This window comes from Schistocerca americana, chromosome 2, assembly GCF_021461395.2.
Source record: "Schistocerca americana isolate TAMUIC-IGC-003095 chromosome 2, iqSchAmer2.1, whole genome shotgun sequence".
NCBI classification, from domain to species: Eukaryota; Metazoa; Arthropoda; class Insecta; order Orthoptera; family Acrididae; genus Schistocerca; species Schistocerca americana.
Window position 1 is genome coordinate 728,930,107 of NC_060120.1, and position 15,884 is coordinate 728,945,990.

The 15,884-nt window shown below is 41.9% G+C and overlaps 1 protein-coding gene across 1 annotated transcript in view; it reads right to left on the reverse strand.

Annotated features, from left to right (window-relative positions):
- Positions 1 to 15,578, reverse strand: part of LOC124594385 (protein takeout-like) — a 97,688-nt gene extending 82,110 nt beyond the window's left edge. The window contains exon 1 of the mRNA XM_047132753.1: positions 15,461 to 15,578. Coding sequence (XP_046988709.1) covers positions 15,461 to 15,578 — 118 coding nt within the window. The remainder of the gene's footprint in view (positions 1 to 15,460) is intronic.
- Positions 15,579 to 15,884: the final 306 nt, after the last annotated feature.

The following is a 15,884-nucleotide window of genomic DNA, read 5'->3' on the forward strand; positions in this document are numbered from 1 at the left end:
CCGAGGCAGGATTCGAACCTGCGACCGTAGCAATCGCGCGGTTCCAGACTGAAGCGCCTAGAATTGCTCGGCCACAGCGGCCGGCTCATTCAATAAGACGTTATCCTTTGCACGACATTGTTTCTCTTCAATTTGCAGTTTTTAAGGGAACCTCCCCTTCCTCGAAGGTCATCGGGAATTGGACTTCAGCACACCAGGGCAATGCTAACCAGCTCAAGCAACAACTCACAAATCCAAAACCGCCTGACATCTCTTAACGGCCATAAATGAGATTTACAGCAGACGAAGTTTCGCAATTAACTCTCAAATTTATCCTGAGACCAGACACAGTAACTACAGTACGCATAGCAGATTTGGATTAGTTGTCATTTGTGCACAGACTAAGATAGTGCCAACTATAAGCCTCCGTCAGAAGTCTTGAACGTCCAATAAGATATCAACCGACACTACATTACAGGGGTACATGACCCCAGGGGTACATGACCCCATGACAAGAACCCCATGACAAGAACATCACCAAGGATGTTGTATGTTGTTATTGTGGTCTTCAGTGTGAAGTTCTCCATGCTATTATATCCTTTGCAAGCCTCCTCGTCTCCGAACAACTACTGCAACCTACATCCAATCGAATCTGCTTAATGTATTCATCTCTTCCTCCCACTCTACGATTTTTACCCCTCACACTTACCTACAGTACTAAATTGGTGGTCCTTGATGTCTCAGAATGTGTCCCACCAACCAATCCCTTCTTCTGGTCAGGTAGTGCCACAAATTTCTTTTCTCTCCGATTCTGTTCAATACCTCCTCATTAACTACGTAATCTAACCACCTAATCTTCAGCATTCTTCTGTAGCACCACTTTTCAAAAGCTTCTATTCTCTTCTTGTCTAACTCACTTCTCGTCCATGTTTCATTTCCATAAATGCTTTCCGAAAAGACTACCTGACACTTACATCCATATACGATGTTAACAAATTTCCCTTTTTCAGAAACGGTTTTCTTGTCATTTTCAGTCTAGTTTTTAAATTCTCTCCACTTCTGCCATAATTTATGTTGCTGCCCAAATACCAAAACTAATCTACTACTTTAAGTGTCTCGTTTCCTAATCTAATTCCCTCAGTATCGCCTGATTTGCACTGAAGTGACGGAAGTCTCGGGATAGCGACACGATCGTATACAGATAGCGGTAGTATCGCATACGCAAGCTACAGAAGGGCTGTGCCTTGGCGGAGCTGTCATTGATTCAAGTGAAATGGTGTCCGATGAGATTATGGCCGCAGGACGGGAATTAACAGACTTTGAACGCGGAATGCTAATGATAGCTAGACGAATGGGACATTCCATTTCGGAAATCGTTAGGGAATTCAATATTCCGAAATCCACAGTATCGAGATTGTGCTGAGGAATCAAATTTCAGGCATTACCTCTCACCACGGACAACACAGTAGCCGACGGCCTTCACTTAACGACGAGAACAGCGGCGTTTGCGTAAAGTTGTAAGTGCTAACAGACAAGCAACACTGCGTGAAATAACTGTAGAAATCAAGGTGTGGTGTACGACGAACGTATTTGTTAGGATAGTGCGGCGAAATTTAGCGTAAATGGACTATGGCAGCAGACGACCAACGCTAGTGCCTTTGGTAACACCACGGCGTCGTGTGTAAATCCTCACCTGCGCTCGTGATCATATCGGTTGAACCCTAGACGACTGGAAAACCGTGCCCTGATTAGATGAGTCCCGATTTAAGTTCGTAAGAAGTGATGGTAGGCTTCGAGAGTGGCGCAAACGCTACAAAGCCATGCACTCAAGTTGTCAACGAACTGTGTAAACTGGTGGTTTCTCCATAATGGTGTGGGCTGTGTTTACATGGAACGGACGGGGTCGTCTCGTCTTACTGAACCGATAATTGACTGTAAATGGTTATGTTCGGCTGTTTTGAGACATTTTGCAGTCATTCGTAGACTTCATGTTCCCAAACAACGATGAAATTTTTATGGATGACAATGCATCACGTCACCGGTCCACAATTGTTCGCGATTTGTTTGATGAGCACTCTAAACGATGATATGGCCACCCAGATAGCCCGACCTGAATCCCATCTAATATTTATGGGACTTTATTTAACTGAGAGGTCAGTCCGTGCACAAAACTCTGAACCGGCACCTATTTGGCATTTATGGACGGTTACAGAGGCAACATGGCTAAAATTTCTGCAGGGGGTTTTCCAATAACTTGTTGAGTCCATGCTACGTCGAGTTGCTCCAATACACTGGGAAAAATGAAGTCCAACACGATGTTAGGAGGTAACCCATGACCTTTTCCAGCTCAGTGCAATTCGACTACATTCCATTATCATTGTTTTGCTTTTGATGGTGTTCATCTTATATCCTCTTTTCAAGACACTGCCCATTCCGTTCAACTGCTCTTCCAAGTCCTTGTCTCTTGGTTCAAATGGCTCTGAGCACTATGGGACTTAACATCTATGGTCATCAGTCCCCTAGAACTTAGAACTCCTTAAACCTAACGAACCTAAGGACAGTACACAACATCCAGTCATCACGAGGCAGAGAAAATCCCTGACCCCGCCGGGAATCGAACCCGGGAACCCGGGCGTGGGAAGTGAGAACGCTACCGCACGACCACGAGCTGCGGACTTTTGCTGTCTCTGATAGAATCACAATGTCATTGGCAAACCTCTACGTTGTTACTTCTTCTCCATGGACTTTAATTCCTACTTCTTTACTGCTTGCTCAGTATACAGATTGAATGATATCGGAGATAGGCTACAACCCTGTCTTACGCCTTTCTCAACCATTGATTCCGTTTCATGCCCTTCGAATCTTACAGCTACTGGGTGGCCTCTGCACAAATTGTAAATAGCCTTTCGCTCCTTATATTTTACACCTGCTACCTTCAGCATTTGGAGGAGAGTATTACAGTCAATATTTTCAAAACCTGTCTCTAAGTGTACAAACGATATAAACGTAGGTTTGCCTTTCCTTAACCTATCTTGTAAGAGAAGTCGTAGGGTAAGTATTGCCTCATGTGTTCCTACATTACTCCGGAATCCAAACCGACCTCCCCCGAGGTCGGCTTCTTCCAGTTCTTCCATTCTTTTGTGAAGAATATGTGTTAGTATTTTCCAACCACGACTTATTAAACTGATCATGGGTAATATTCACACCTATCATCACATGCTTTCTTTGGAATTATAATTATTATATTCTACTTGAAGTCTAAGAATATTTCGATAGTCTCATACACCTTGCACACCAGATGGAAGAGTTTTGTCATGGCTGGTTTTCCCAAGGCTATCAGTAGTGCTGATGGAATGTCGACTACGCCAGGGGCTTATTTCGACTTAGGTCTTTCGGTGCTCTGTCAAATTTTTCTCGCAGTATCATATCTCCCATCTCATCTTCATCTTCAGCATTTTTCCTTCTCTTTCTTTTCCTACTATCGAATTCCAATCCCCAATCACTATTAAATTTTCATCTCCCTTAACTTTCTGCATAATTTCTTTTATCTCGTCATACATTTCTTCAATTTCTTCATCATCTGCGGAGCTACGAGGGTCGTTCAATAAGTAATGTCCCACATTTTTTTTCTCAGAACATATTTATTCTTAAGAGTCAGAGTTTGGTGCCAATATACATCAACATGTCTTGTCCATGTCTTATTTTTCTACATAGGCTTCATCACTTTTTATGGCCGTACGCCAACGTTGTGTAACAGTATGTATTCCCTGCTGATAAAAGCTCTTGTCCTATAGGCGTAGCCATGTCTTCACTGCATGACTGACGCTCTCCTCATCTTGTGTTGCCCGTAGAGAATCTTTAAGCGGCCCAAAGAGATGGAAGGCCGAGGGTGCCGGGTCTGTACTATAGGGTGGATGAGGCAATGATGTCCAACCCAATTATGCGATGTGTTCCTGGGTTCTGAGACTTGTGCGTGGGCGTGCATTATCGCGTTGGAAACGGTTCTTGTCAGAGTCTTCACGTATGCCTCTGAATTGATGGTTGAGCCTCTTGGCATCACATCCACGAGAATGATGCTGTCACAATCCCAGAAGAGTGTCACCATGACATTTCTGGCAGAGGGGGTTGTCTTGAATTTCTTCTTTTGCTCCATGGAGCGTCTTCTTGTTTCCGGCGCAAAGTGGTGCACCCAGCTTACGTTCCCCGTAATGATCCTTGACAGAAAGGCCTCTCCATAGGATTCAAAACGCTCCAACAATTCAGATGAAATAGTCTTTCTTTGATTCTTGTGGTCCGCTGTGAGCATTCGTGGAACCCACCGTGAGCACCTCTTTGAATATCCGAGAGTCTCGATCATCCCATACGCACTTTCAATGCTGATCGACAACTGTAGAACTAATTGTCGAGTTCTGATGCCCAGTTCGGCACAATTCAGCATCTTTGGAGCAGTGGCTGTGACAGGACGTGCCGAACTTGGCTGATCACGGAGCTCTGTTTCTGCATTTCCCGAGACTGCAACTTTCTTTACCCATGGCTCAACTGTACGCATATCAACTGCAGCATCACCATACACTGCACACAAACGTTTATGGATGTTCACCACGGTTTCTTTTTCTGCACACAATAATTCAAAAACAGCACGCTGCATGTAACAAGAGTCGTATGTAGACGCCATTTTGACGCTGTACTATGGCTCTCATCTGCCAGAACGGATAAAAACTTCAACAGCACACAGAACAAACATCAAATGTGAAACTCCAATAAGGACGTTAGTCTGTGTTTATTAATGGCCTTTTAAAAAAAATGTGGGGCATTGCTTATTGCACCACCCTCGTAGTTGCCACATAAACTTTTAGTGCAAGGAAAAAGAGTACCTGACAGTGTTCGAAACAAGTAGGGGCTTCATAAATGAGGGTTTCTATACCGGAGGCTTTGTGCTCTTTGATCTGGTTACCAAGTGTTTTACACGTTTGAGTTACAGTCTGGCACAGAGTTTTAATTTGTCTCCTATGTTTATTTACATGTTGGTAGGACACTGCAAGTTTATCTTTGCTCGCATTATTGAAAGGAAGAGTGGGAAAGGAGAAGGGTAGCATACTGCAGACAAGTACTCTACCGTGGTACAATTCCTGCCTGTCAATAAGGCGAGTGTAGACGCTAGTGCAACATTCCGGCTGGGGGACTGATTACTTCTATTGAGCTGACCCGTAAGAAAGGGTTGTTTTTGTTACATGAAATTCATTACATATACAGGGTGATTCAAAAGTAACTGTACACACTTCGTGGATATAACGTATGTACTACAATAAGAATAAAACATCTTACAGTTTTGTCTTTAAGTTTTGTCTTAAATTGCTTCGTTTCATTGTTATGCAGTAGAGCACGGATCACAAATGCAACATAAAATTAATAAAATTCTTCTCAGGAAGCAATGACTTCAAGGGATCCGAAATTCAACTCAACTACGTACTGTATGTTTACCTCAGGACATGTTCAGAATTATGTTCATGCACACGAAGACAGTGACACGCTCGACTTCTTACAGCAGAAATTTGCAGTCTCCGTTCACCTCGTTCTGCATAGTTGCACAGCTGTTTTCATTGCTGTAGTTGTGCTACATTCTCAATTGCAACACCCTGCACGAGCTCATTGAGATGGCACCAAAGGTAGAAGTTCAGGGGTTAAGATCTGGAGATCTGGCTGGCCAAGCAACTGGTCCTGCACAAACTGTCCACTTATCGGTATAAGCAACTCTGAGATACTGTCTTATCGCCCGACTCAGGTGTAGGGGCACTGTCGACAAAGCATCATCGTGAGATATGTAGGCGAATACGAGACGCCAGAAGCCTGTGCTGGCCCATGATGTAATGCTTACTACAACTAGCTTTATGCATAACTCGGAGATAAAGTAGTTTCAGACAAAACTTCATTTAACTTTTTAGTCTTATACTGATCCATACATTACACCCATAAAGTGTGTACAGTTACTTTTGAATCACCGTGTATTGTAACTAGAGGAAAGTGAATGCTTTGAGTAAAGACTTAACTAACATATGTTCTGACCAACGATACAGATGTGGCAGCCGCATTATTATTAACCTGATAAATCACGATTAGATCATGTACTCACAGCAAATTAGAAATATATTTAAAAAACATGAAATTAAATCAATTTTAAAAGAAACAGTGCAATTCAGAACCAAGTAAAACCTACGACAGAAGGGAAACAAACATTATAGGTCAGGGATGTATTAAATAAATACCTGCAACTCAAAACGTACTTGGATGACTACTAGAAACTTTAATATTAGGTGCAAAGAAAATGTAAGAGTACCGAAGAGTGAGGACACCCATTCGACATTTGCAGAACACTTAATAAAGGAATATCACCACTAAACTGGAACAAGAACAGAAATGACAATCTTCTGCCATAATAATAGAAGAAATAACTTGCTCAGACCCAAAAGAAAGTATCTCATACAGTGGGACATAATAAATGAAGAAAACTCCTCAGTGACAGACAAAGCATCAACAGAAAATCAATAACTCAAGTTATACACAACATGCCATCAAATAAAAATTAACAAAAAATAGGAAATAAAAAAAACTAAAACCTAAGATACACACAAATATCACCAGAGTGTCCCAATACCACACCATTACCCGTCTGTCTTTTCCCCAACAACTCATTCCACTTTTACCCTCTGTAGTTTCCTTTGATACCATTGTTAACTTAGCAAGGAATTCAAGTGTTTTGAACAGCAGCATTGTGATATGTAGTTCAATGAAAACATTTATCGATGAGGTTTCAGTGCAAAAATGCTTACAGAAGAGCAAAACTGAAATAATACATAGGATACATAAATAAAAGTAAGTGCTTCATCTACATCCTTTGCTTGTAAATAAAGCGAATATTAACGTAACATAAAAGACGTAACTCAAAAGAAAATAGTTACATCCAAGTATTTAATTATTTAATTTATTGCCTTCGTACAGCACAGGAGATGCCTTTGATTAAAACTGAGTACAGTAATTCAGTTGATAAAAAGTTGTCTTACCAACAAAATTAACAATTGTATCAATTTCCTTTGTATTTCCAACTTATTGCAACTTTTTTGGGGACGAGAATTCGTAATTGTTCCAGGTAAGTTGCTTTAACGAGCTGGCATAGCTTTTTAAAGTATCTATATATTTTATATAGTTTGTTAACTTGTTTTATTCTTTCTACAATTTTTGCTGCTCCTCTTTTCTCCCGACCTTACTGTTATTTAACTTGCCAGCAGTGTCTTATATTTAACTACCGGTGTGAGATATTGACGAAGTGATTATATGCTCCATTCCCAACCCAACCACACCAACACGGAGGGTGGGTGGGTGTTCACGGCAGTAGGTGAGAGCGGCCATTGTACCCAGGCTGGTGGGCCGAGATGTTGGTAAACAAGAAGCAATGTCGCTGTGTTGCTCGATCGGCGCCCAGATACTGGCGCCTGGAGCGGCGGTCGAAGCCCCTGCCACTTTCACCAGCAGCGTGATCGTACTGCACTGGGCCTCGCAGGGAACCAGTTTCGTGTCTAATCATAGCCCTATTGACGTCGCTGCTGCAGCAGGCGGGTCCGCTCTCTGATGAGGACCGGCAGGCAGCTACGTGGAACATTTCAGAGACTGATTTGACAGAACCGCGAAAAAAGTAACTTTTCATTCTTCCTGTTCATTATTTTATTTACACACAGTGTTCGGTAGATTGCTTCACCGACGTGAATCTAAACGAAGAAGATGTAAACAACAGGTACAAGCTAGTACAGGGAAATATTTCTGTAAGACACTAACGATTAACTACCACTAATCTTTTGTATTCAATTTGTGCTTCGAAAGACTATAAATAAACAGAATACAAATATCATTAAATGTGTTAGTTAAAAAATAAGTAGTTGTTTCTGTATCTTGTAAGAATAGAAGCTTATGTAAATGAGCCTGCTACTTATGCTACTGACAATGAGTCAACATCATCTAGTCTAGATAATCAGATAAGCTGTGGTATTAGCCTCTAATAACGAAGAATGAGATGAAGTTGCTGCTCCTCAACATATGAACTCGTTAAGCAATTTGTGAGATTTTCGTGTTATGTTACCTGAAAATAGCTAATCCATTGCATGGTCCTGTTTAATTTGATGAGTATGAAGGAAGACAAATACGAGTATAATGAGGAGAAAGTTACTAATTACACTGAGTAGAAAATATTCTGATGCTGCCTGCTGAGAGACAAGAAATCTATCCGAGAAGCAAAAGAACTTTAAACACACTGTGCTAGTATTGTCAACGGAGATCCATAGATTTCAAATGAAGTGAAACGACATCCGTTTCCTTCCACATGCGTTCTATTTGCAAGTGGTTAGTTCCAAAGCACTTAATAAATGGGTCGCGCTCTTAAAATTACGTTTAAATTTTAGAATTTTTCCGCTGCAAGAAACAACAGTCAATAGTAACATATTAAACAATAAATTTTAAAATGATTTCAATTTCCTTCATTCCATACAGACTTCGTCGGGACCAAAAAAATTCTCGGGCCACGTAGACTTTGCAGCCTAGCATGTTTTATTTGTTGGTCACTGTAACCATTTCTCCAAAATTCTACGGAGCCATTAACAGCTACGTCTAAATCAATACTCTGCAAAGCACCATAAAGATCATGGGAGAGGGCCTCCTCCTACTGTTCAAGAATGAAGCACGGGAATAATAATTGTTTTGCTGTATTTTTATTAGTCTTACGTTTTCTTCAGGGGTCTGCGGGGGCTGTATGAAGCAAAGGGTAGAATGTTTGAAGATTCTGTTCTGAAAATTTATTATTGGAAGTTTGACAGAAGCACTTCCCTTTCGTCAAATATGAACGGTTCAGGTTTTGCATTATTTCTAATAAAAGCTCACTGAAAACACAATACTTGTGACTATTTGCGTTGTTCTTCTGAACATAAGTGCGGTGTCTCTAAACTGGGTGTGTCACGAGCATTCCAGCAGATTCCAGAACAATCTGTGCAACAATTACTTAGCATATAAAGAAATAATAAGCAATCAGTTTCATAAAAGAAATTTAATTCCCTTACCGGTTTCGAGCACGTACTACTCTTCTTCAGAAAGTTAAACCTATCTCATTATTTGCGAGTGTCAATAAAATTAGTATAAAGAAGCGTTTAACTTCTTTATACTAATTTTGTACAGACATTATGAAAATGACCATGGCATTTTACTCTATGCATCTTACTGCTGGCACTCGCAAATGATGCCACAGGTATAACCTGAAGAAGGGCACCAAGTGCCCGAAACCGGTAAAGAAATTAAATTTCTTTTATGCAACTGGTTGCTTATTATTTCGTTATATACAACTACAGTTGCTGAGGATGGATAAAATACTAAACTTTCATAGCGTATCTATTTTATGAGAACATGGCAGTTTCGTAGTATCTTACCAATCTACTGAAGACCGATATTTGCTGTACCCACTCCTGAACATACGTTTCATCACCCATAGATCGAGGTGACGCTTTCGAGGGAAGCTGGTATCAAATCTTGATTTTAAGCTCACAATGCCATCCCACTTCAGTGAATACCTGGATAGTTCGTAAAGATAGAAGACAAACATTCCATTCGTCAACCGTGTTCAACGAGGTCTTTTGTTTCTGCCTTCTCTCTCTGATGTTCGATTCAGTTCATATCACAGAGCGATATATTATTCGACTTCAATGACTCAAACTGTGACTCATTAGTCGAGATATTATTGTACTGCAAACTGTCACGTTCCCCTTAATCTCGCAAATTCGTAATTTACGTTATTGGATGATAGCAGTTATTCTGCATTCCGTTATTTGTATCGCAGTAACACCATTTCTCAAGACTAAAAAAAGGACATCGTTTTACGTTTATATTCCGTAGTCCCTCTTGTGTGACGGAGTGTGCGTTCTGTACCACTGTCACTCCCCCAACTGCTTTTGCCGCTCCAGTGGCGAATTGTGCGCGCGAAGAACGACTGTTGGTAAATCTCCGTGTGAGCTCGAATCTCTATAAGTTTACTTTACCATTGGACGCAACAATATATTGGTTGACTCTTTCAGGAACGTACGCTCTCGGAATTTTAAAAAGTAAACCACAATAATGCACAGCGCCTCCCTAGCAGACAGTGGCGCTGGAGTCGGATGAGTACTTCCGCGTCGCTTTCGCGCGTACTAAACGAACCTGTATCACAACGCGCTGCTCTTCTTGGAGTCTTCTCTGTTTCCTCTATCAGTCCTATCTGTTAATGGCTCTATTTGAAGAGCCACTCTTGCTTGAATGTTTAAAAAAGAACTTGCAACTCTTAACAATACATCAAGTAACTTATCCTTAAACCTACTGTCATTTATCAAAAAGTTTGTTATGCTTTTTTGAAATTTCTATCAAAATCTTGGAGCCCCAGATACCGGCCTACTGTCACGACACGCTGATTCGCTCCACAAATCAGCAGACAACGATGAGAACTGTAATTCTCGGATGCAGGTGAACAGGCAGATTCCGCCTTCCTGGATTTCACGGAGGAGTTCGACACTGTGCACGTCGTCGACTACTGACCGAGATAGAATCATACAGAGCATCCGCGCAAACTTGTGATTGGCTGAGGAATGTTTTCCTAACAGAACACAATACGATACACTGATCGGCAAATGTTCTACCTAAAGGAAAGCAACATTCGGTTCGTCCAACGGAAGCGTAATGGGGCCTCTAATCCTCAATATGCATTAACGATTTATCGAATGGCATCAGCAGTAGTACGACATTTTTGCTCGCGATCCTGCTGTCTGCAGGTAAATATCGTCACTAGAGGATCGTAAGGATATGTAAAAGGACTTCGAGAAAATTTGCTCTGAGTTTAATGAATGGCAGCTCCTTTTAAATGTGGTTAAATGTGAGATAATGCCCACAACTAAGAGAAGGGACACGGTATTTTTGAACATTTTGAGTACGTCACATGATATAATTATAAAGAGCTAATGCTAAGTAGCGATATGAAATGGAACAATCAAGTAAAGGCAGGATTAGAAAAGACAAATAGAAAAATTAGATTTATTTGTAAAGTTCTGGAAAGTGCGGTGTACCTACAAAGGAAATGATAAACAAAGCGCTTCTGCACTCAGTTCTGGAGTGTTGTTCCAGTGTGTGGTGTTCTCATCACAATGGTGTTTCAACAGGTATCAGGAACGTGCTGCTGGAACCCTAACATGTTGGTTCAAATGGTTCAGATGGCTCTGAGCACTATGGGACTTAACATCTGAGGTCATCAGTCCTCTAGACTTAGAACTACTTAAACCTAACTAACCTAAGGACATCACACACAGCCATGCCCGAGACGGGATTCGAACCTGCGACCGTAGCAGCAGCGCAGTTCCAGACTGAAGCGCCTAGAACCACTCGGCCACAACGGCCGGCTAACATGTCGGTATAGCCCATATCAATGTCCAGCAGAAATGCTTGGAAATTGTTGAAAGAGCGGAAGTTTGTTGAGTAAATTTAGATAACCTGTACTGACGAAGACTCTGTGATCATTATGCTACCATCAGCATATATTTCGTGTAGTGATCGTGAGAATAAGATAGGGAATACTAGGGTAGGTACACAAGCGTATAGAAAAATATTTTTCCATCGCTCTGTACACGTATGGAATAGGAAACAAAATCGATGATATTGGTGTGATACATCCTCCGGAATATTTATATAGATGTAAAAGTCTTTAGGCGAAGTTTTCTCGACAGCGCATCATGGCCCTGAACAGTACTTGACACGGCGGGTAAAAAGCATTTGGCTTATGATACGCTGAGCAAACAGCGAAGGAAACCTTAGAGAAATCTGAAAAGGGAATTAAACTTCACGGAGAAGAAATTAAAACTGTGAGGTTTGCCGATGACATATTAATTCTGTCGGTGACGGCAAAGGACTTTGAAAAGCATTTGTACGGAATAGACAGTGTTTTGAAAAGAGGGCGTAAGATAAATAGAAGTAATAGATAAATAGAAGTAATCGAATGCAGTCGAATTAAATCAGGTGATGCTGATAGTATTAGACTAGTATATGAAACACTAAAATTAATCGATGAGCTTTGCTATTTCAGCAGCAAAATAGCTTAAAGTAGCCAAACTAGGGAGAATGTAAAGCGAAGGCTGGCAACAGCAGGAAAGCTTTTCTCAAAAAGAGACATTTATTAATATCAAATATAAATCTAAGTGTTAAAACGCCTCTTTTGTAGGTATTGGCATGGAAAGCAGCCTTGTACTGAACTGAAACGTGGACTATGAGCAGCTGGGATAATAAGCGAATAGAAACCTTTGAAATGTTAAGCTGCAAATGAATGTGCAAAAATAGAAGACTAGATCACGAACTTAATAACATGCTACTGAATCTAAATGAAGAAGAAAGAAATTTCTGGCACATTTTGACTACAAGAAGGGGTCGGATGATGCTACATCATGTGGCATTAGCGAATCGTAGATATGGTAATGTAAAGAACTGTGGGAATCTGCATCTACATATACATGTACAGTCGTGGACAAAACGAGCGAGACCCCTCTCCTTTTCGTTATGCTGATCCGCACAGCTTTAAAGTCTGCTACACAGTATAACAGGCAAGACGACGAAGTGCTACCAACATACTATGCACAGGCGTGAAACTGACGAACTATCCAAACTTTCTCAGACTGTTTTAATCATATGTAAGACTATACCAGGGTTGGAACTTAAATAGTGGCAACTATTTATTCACAACCGATACAAAAAAGTTACATGTTTGCACCTGTTACTGACCGTCAAAGTAGTCACCAGCGTTGTGTAGAACCCGTTGCCGTTACTCGCTAATAACAGTATTTTGTTATTTCGATAAACATCCCGAAGGATTGTCGCATAAGCGGTGACATAAAGGTAGAAAATTCATGTTTTAGAGTCCAGAAAGCTCTATGCAACAGAAACTGCATTGCGAAATTGCCGGCTTATTCATGTCTGGGGTCACAATAGAGGGCTGTTTGCCTGGGTTGTCGGGTAGCATAGTGAAAGGTGTTTGCTACTGCAAGGGAGGTCTGGTTTGTTTTCGGTCCTAATCTCGATTGATGGATGGATGGATATGGTGTTATGGGCGCTCAACAGTGTAGTCTTTAGCGCCAATCTCGATTGAGGCAGATAGACTATCAGTAAAGCAATTTTAAGAAATTCTCGCGCCTCCAATACGTTTTATTGCTACATTTATTCTGTACTGGCGCCCTGTGGATGTCAATATGAAACTCTTGTAGGATTTCATACTTGTTACTGCCTTCCTTTTTCCGATTCCGTCAGTAATTGAATTGACTTACGTGTGGCACTGAATGATTTTTAACTGAATTTCGTTATGATACTTCACGCATTGCTAAATTTGCACACTTTCGTGGTAGTTTAGCAACGGTAATCCACTATGCCTAGTCTGAAAGTTGACACAAACCGTTTCGCGGCCGAATGCGCATAATATTTTCCTAATTCGTAACGATCTGGAGTACTTTGTCTTACTAGAACAGTTGTGTTATCTCCATAAGCTGAAATTCATTTTTATTAGTACAGTTCATACTAATTAGCGTTTCTTCTTTCATTTATATCTTATATTTATGTATTGTGTTTAACACACTAATCAGCATTAATATAGTCTTACACATGATTGAAAACAGTCTGACAAAGTTCAGATAGTCTGTCAATTTCAGGCCTGTGCATAGTATGTTGGTAGCACTTCGTCGCCTTGCCTGTTATACTGTGTAGCAGACTTTAAAGCTGTGCGGATCAGCATAACGAAAAGGGGAGGGATCTCGCTCGTTTTGTCCACGACTGTACATCTACACTCTGAAAACCACTGTGAAGCGCCTGGGAGAGGGCGCGTCCCTCTGTACCAGTTTTTAGGTGTTCCCGTTCCATTCACGTATGGAGCGGAGGAAAAACGGTCGTTCAAATGCGTCTATGAGCGCTGTAGCTAACGTAGCCTTGTCCTCACGATCTCTACTGGGGCTATATGTACGGTGTTGTAATATCTTCCTAGAATCATCATCCAAAGCTGGCTCTCGAAATTTTTTAACTACGCTTTATCTGCGTAGTGTACAATTGTCTCCAAAAGTCTGCCAGTTAATCTTCTTCACCATGTCTGTGACTCTCTCCCGTGGACTAAACAAACCTGTGACCATTTTGCTGCCCTTTTCTGTATACGTTCAATATCCACTATTGGTACTACTTGGTACGGATACCACAATCTTCAGCAATACTCTAGAACAGGTAGCACGAGTGATTTGTAAGCAATCTCCTTTGTTGGACAGACTACAAAGGCCATCGGTCAATCTCCTTTGTTGATTTATTGCATTTCGGTAGTAGTCTACCAATAAACCGAGTCCGCTAACTGCTTTATCTACGTGACCGTTCTATTTAATATCCGTACCCGTTGTTACACATAGGTATTTGTAAGCGTTGACCGATTGCAGCTACGATTCGTTGATACTGTAATCGTAGGACACTATGTTTTCTTCGTTTTGTGAAGCGCACTGTTTCACATTTTCGAATATTTAAAGTAAGTTGCCAATATTTGCCCCACTCTGAAACCTTGACAAGCTCTGAATCAATATTTGTGCAGCTTTTTTCAGATAGTGCTTCATCATATATAACTGCATCATCTGCAAAATGAGTTTTCTGTTATTCTCCGCAATGTTATTAACATACAACACGAACAGCAAGGGTCCCCATACACTTGCATACCATCAAAGATCTTGTAGATATCTTCTCTACCAAAAAATCGCCATTCCATTCACAAATTTCGCTTGATTCCCCTATGATTGTAAAATGGTTCAAATGGCTCTAAGCACTAAGGGACCTAACATCTGAGGTCATCAGTCCCCTAGACTTAGAACTACTTAAACCTAAGTAACCTAAAGACAGCACACACATCCATGCCTGCGGCATGATTCGAATCTGCGACCGTAGCAGCGCGGTTCCGGACTAAAGGGCCTAGAATCGCTCGGCCACAACGGCCGGCCCTATGATCGTACTTTTGATAGTAAACGTAGATGGTAGTGAGTTAAAAATTAAAAATTACAGACATATTAAAGCTCGAATACAGTAAGCAGATTGAAATGAACGCATACTGTAGTAGTTACTCTGAGATGAAGTTGTGCGGAGCTGCATGAAACCAGTCTTCGGGCTCAACACCACAACAAAAGTGCCGGCCAGTGTGACCGAGCGGTTCTAGGCGCTTCAGTCTGGAACCGCGCGATCGCTACGGTCGCAGGATCGAATCCTGCCTCGGGCATGGATGTCTCTGAAGTCCTCAGGTTAGTTAGGTTTAAGTAGTTCTACGTTCTAGAGGACTGATGACCTCAGATGTTAAGTCCCATAGTGCTCAGAGCCATTTGAACCACAACAAAAGCAACAAGAGTGAGAAGCGAACGGAATGGAGTGTTTGTGAGCTCACGTGTGTGCTCGACGATGTCGACGACGGCCGCGCCGTGGGTGGCGGCGGTCGCCAGCGCCAGCACGAGCAGAGGCAGAGACAGCGGCAGCGACGAGCTGGAGGCGGGCGGCGGGGCCATGGTTGCGCGCCGAGTGCCGAGCTCCGCGACTCGCGGCAGAGGGAGCGCCCTCCGGAGAAAGTGCCGCTTGGGGGGGCGGCGCGGCGCCGGCTAATGTGTCCCTCTCTGTCGGCGCGTCCTGCCAGGCCCGCGCACGCTTTCGCCCGTTGTCCTGTAAGCGCATTACTGTCACCGCCCGTCTCAAACGAGTGGCTGCTAATGGATGCAGACGGAGGACACGCTCTTTATCAGTTTTGATTTCTGTCTTAATCGTGCTACAATACAGGAGACTTACATCAATGTGTTTCGCTTTCGTTTACAAACCGT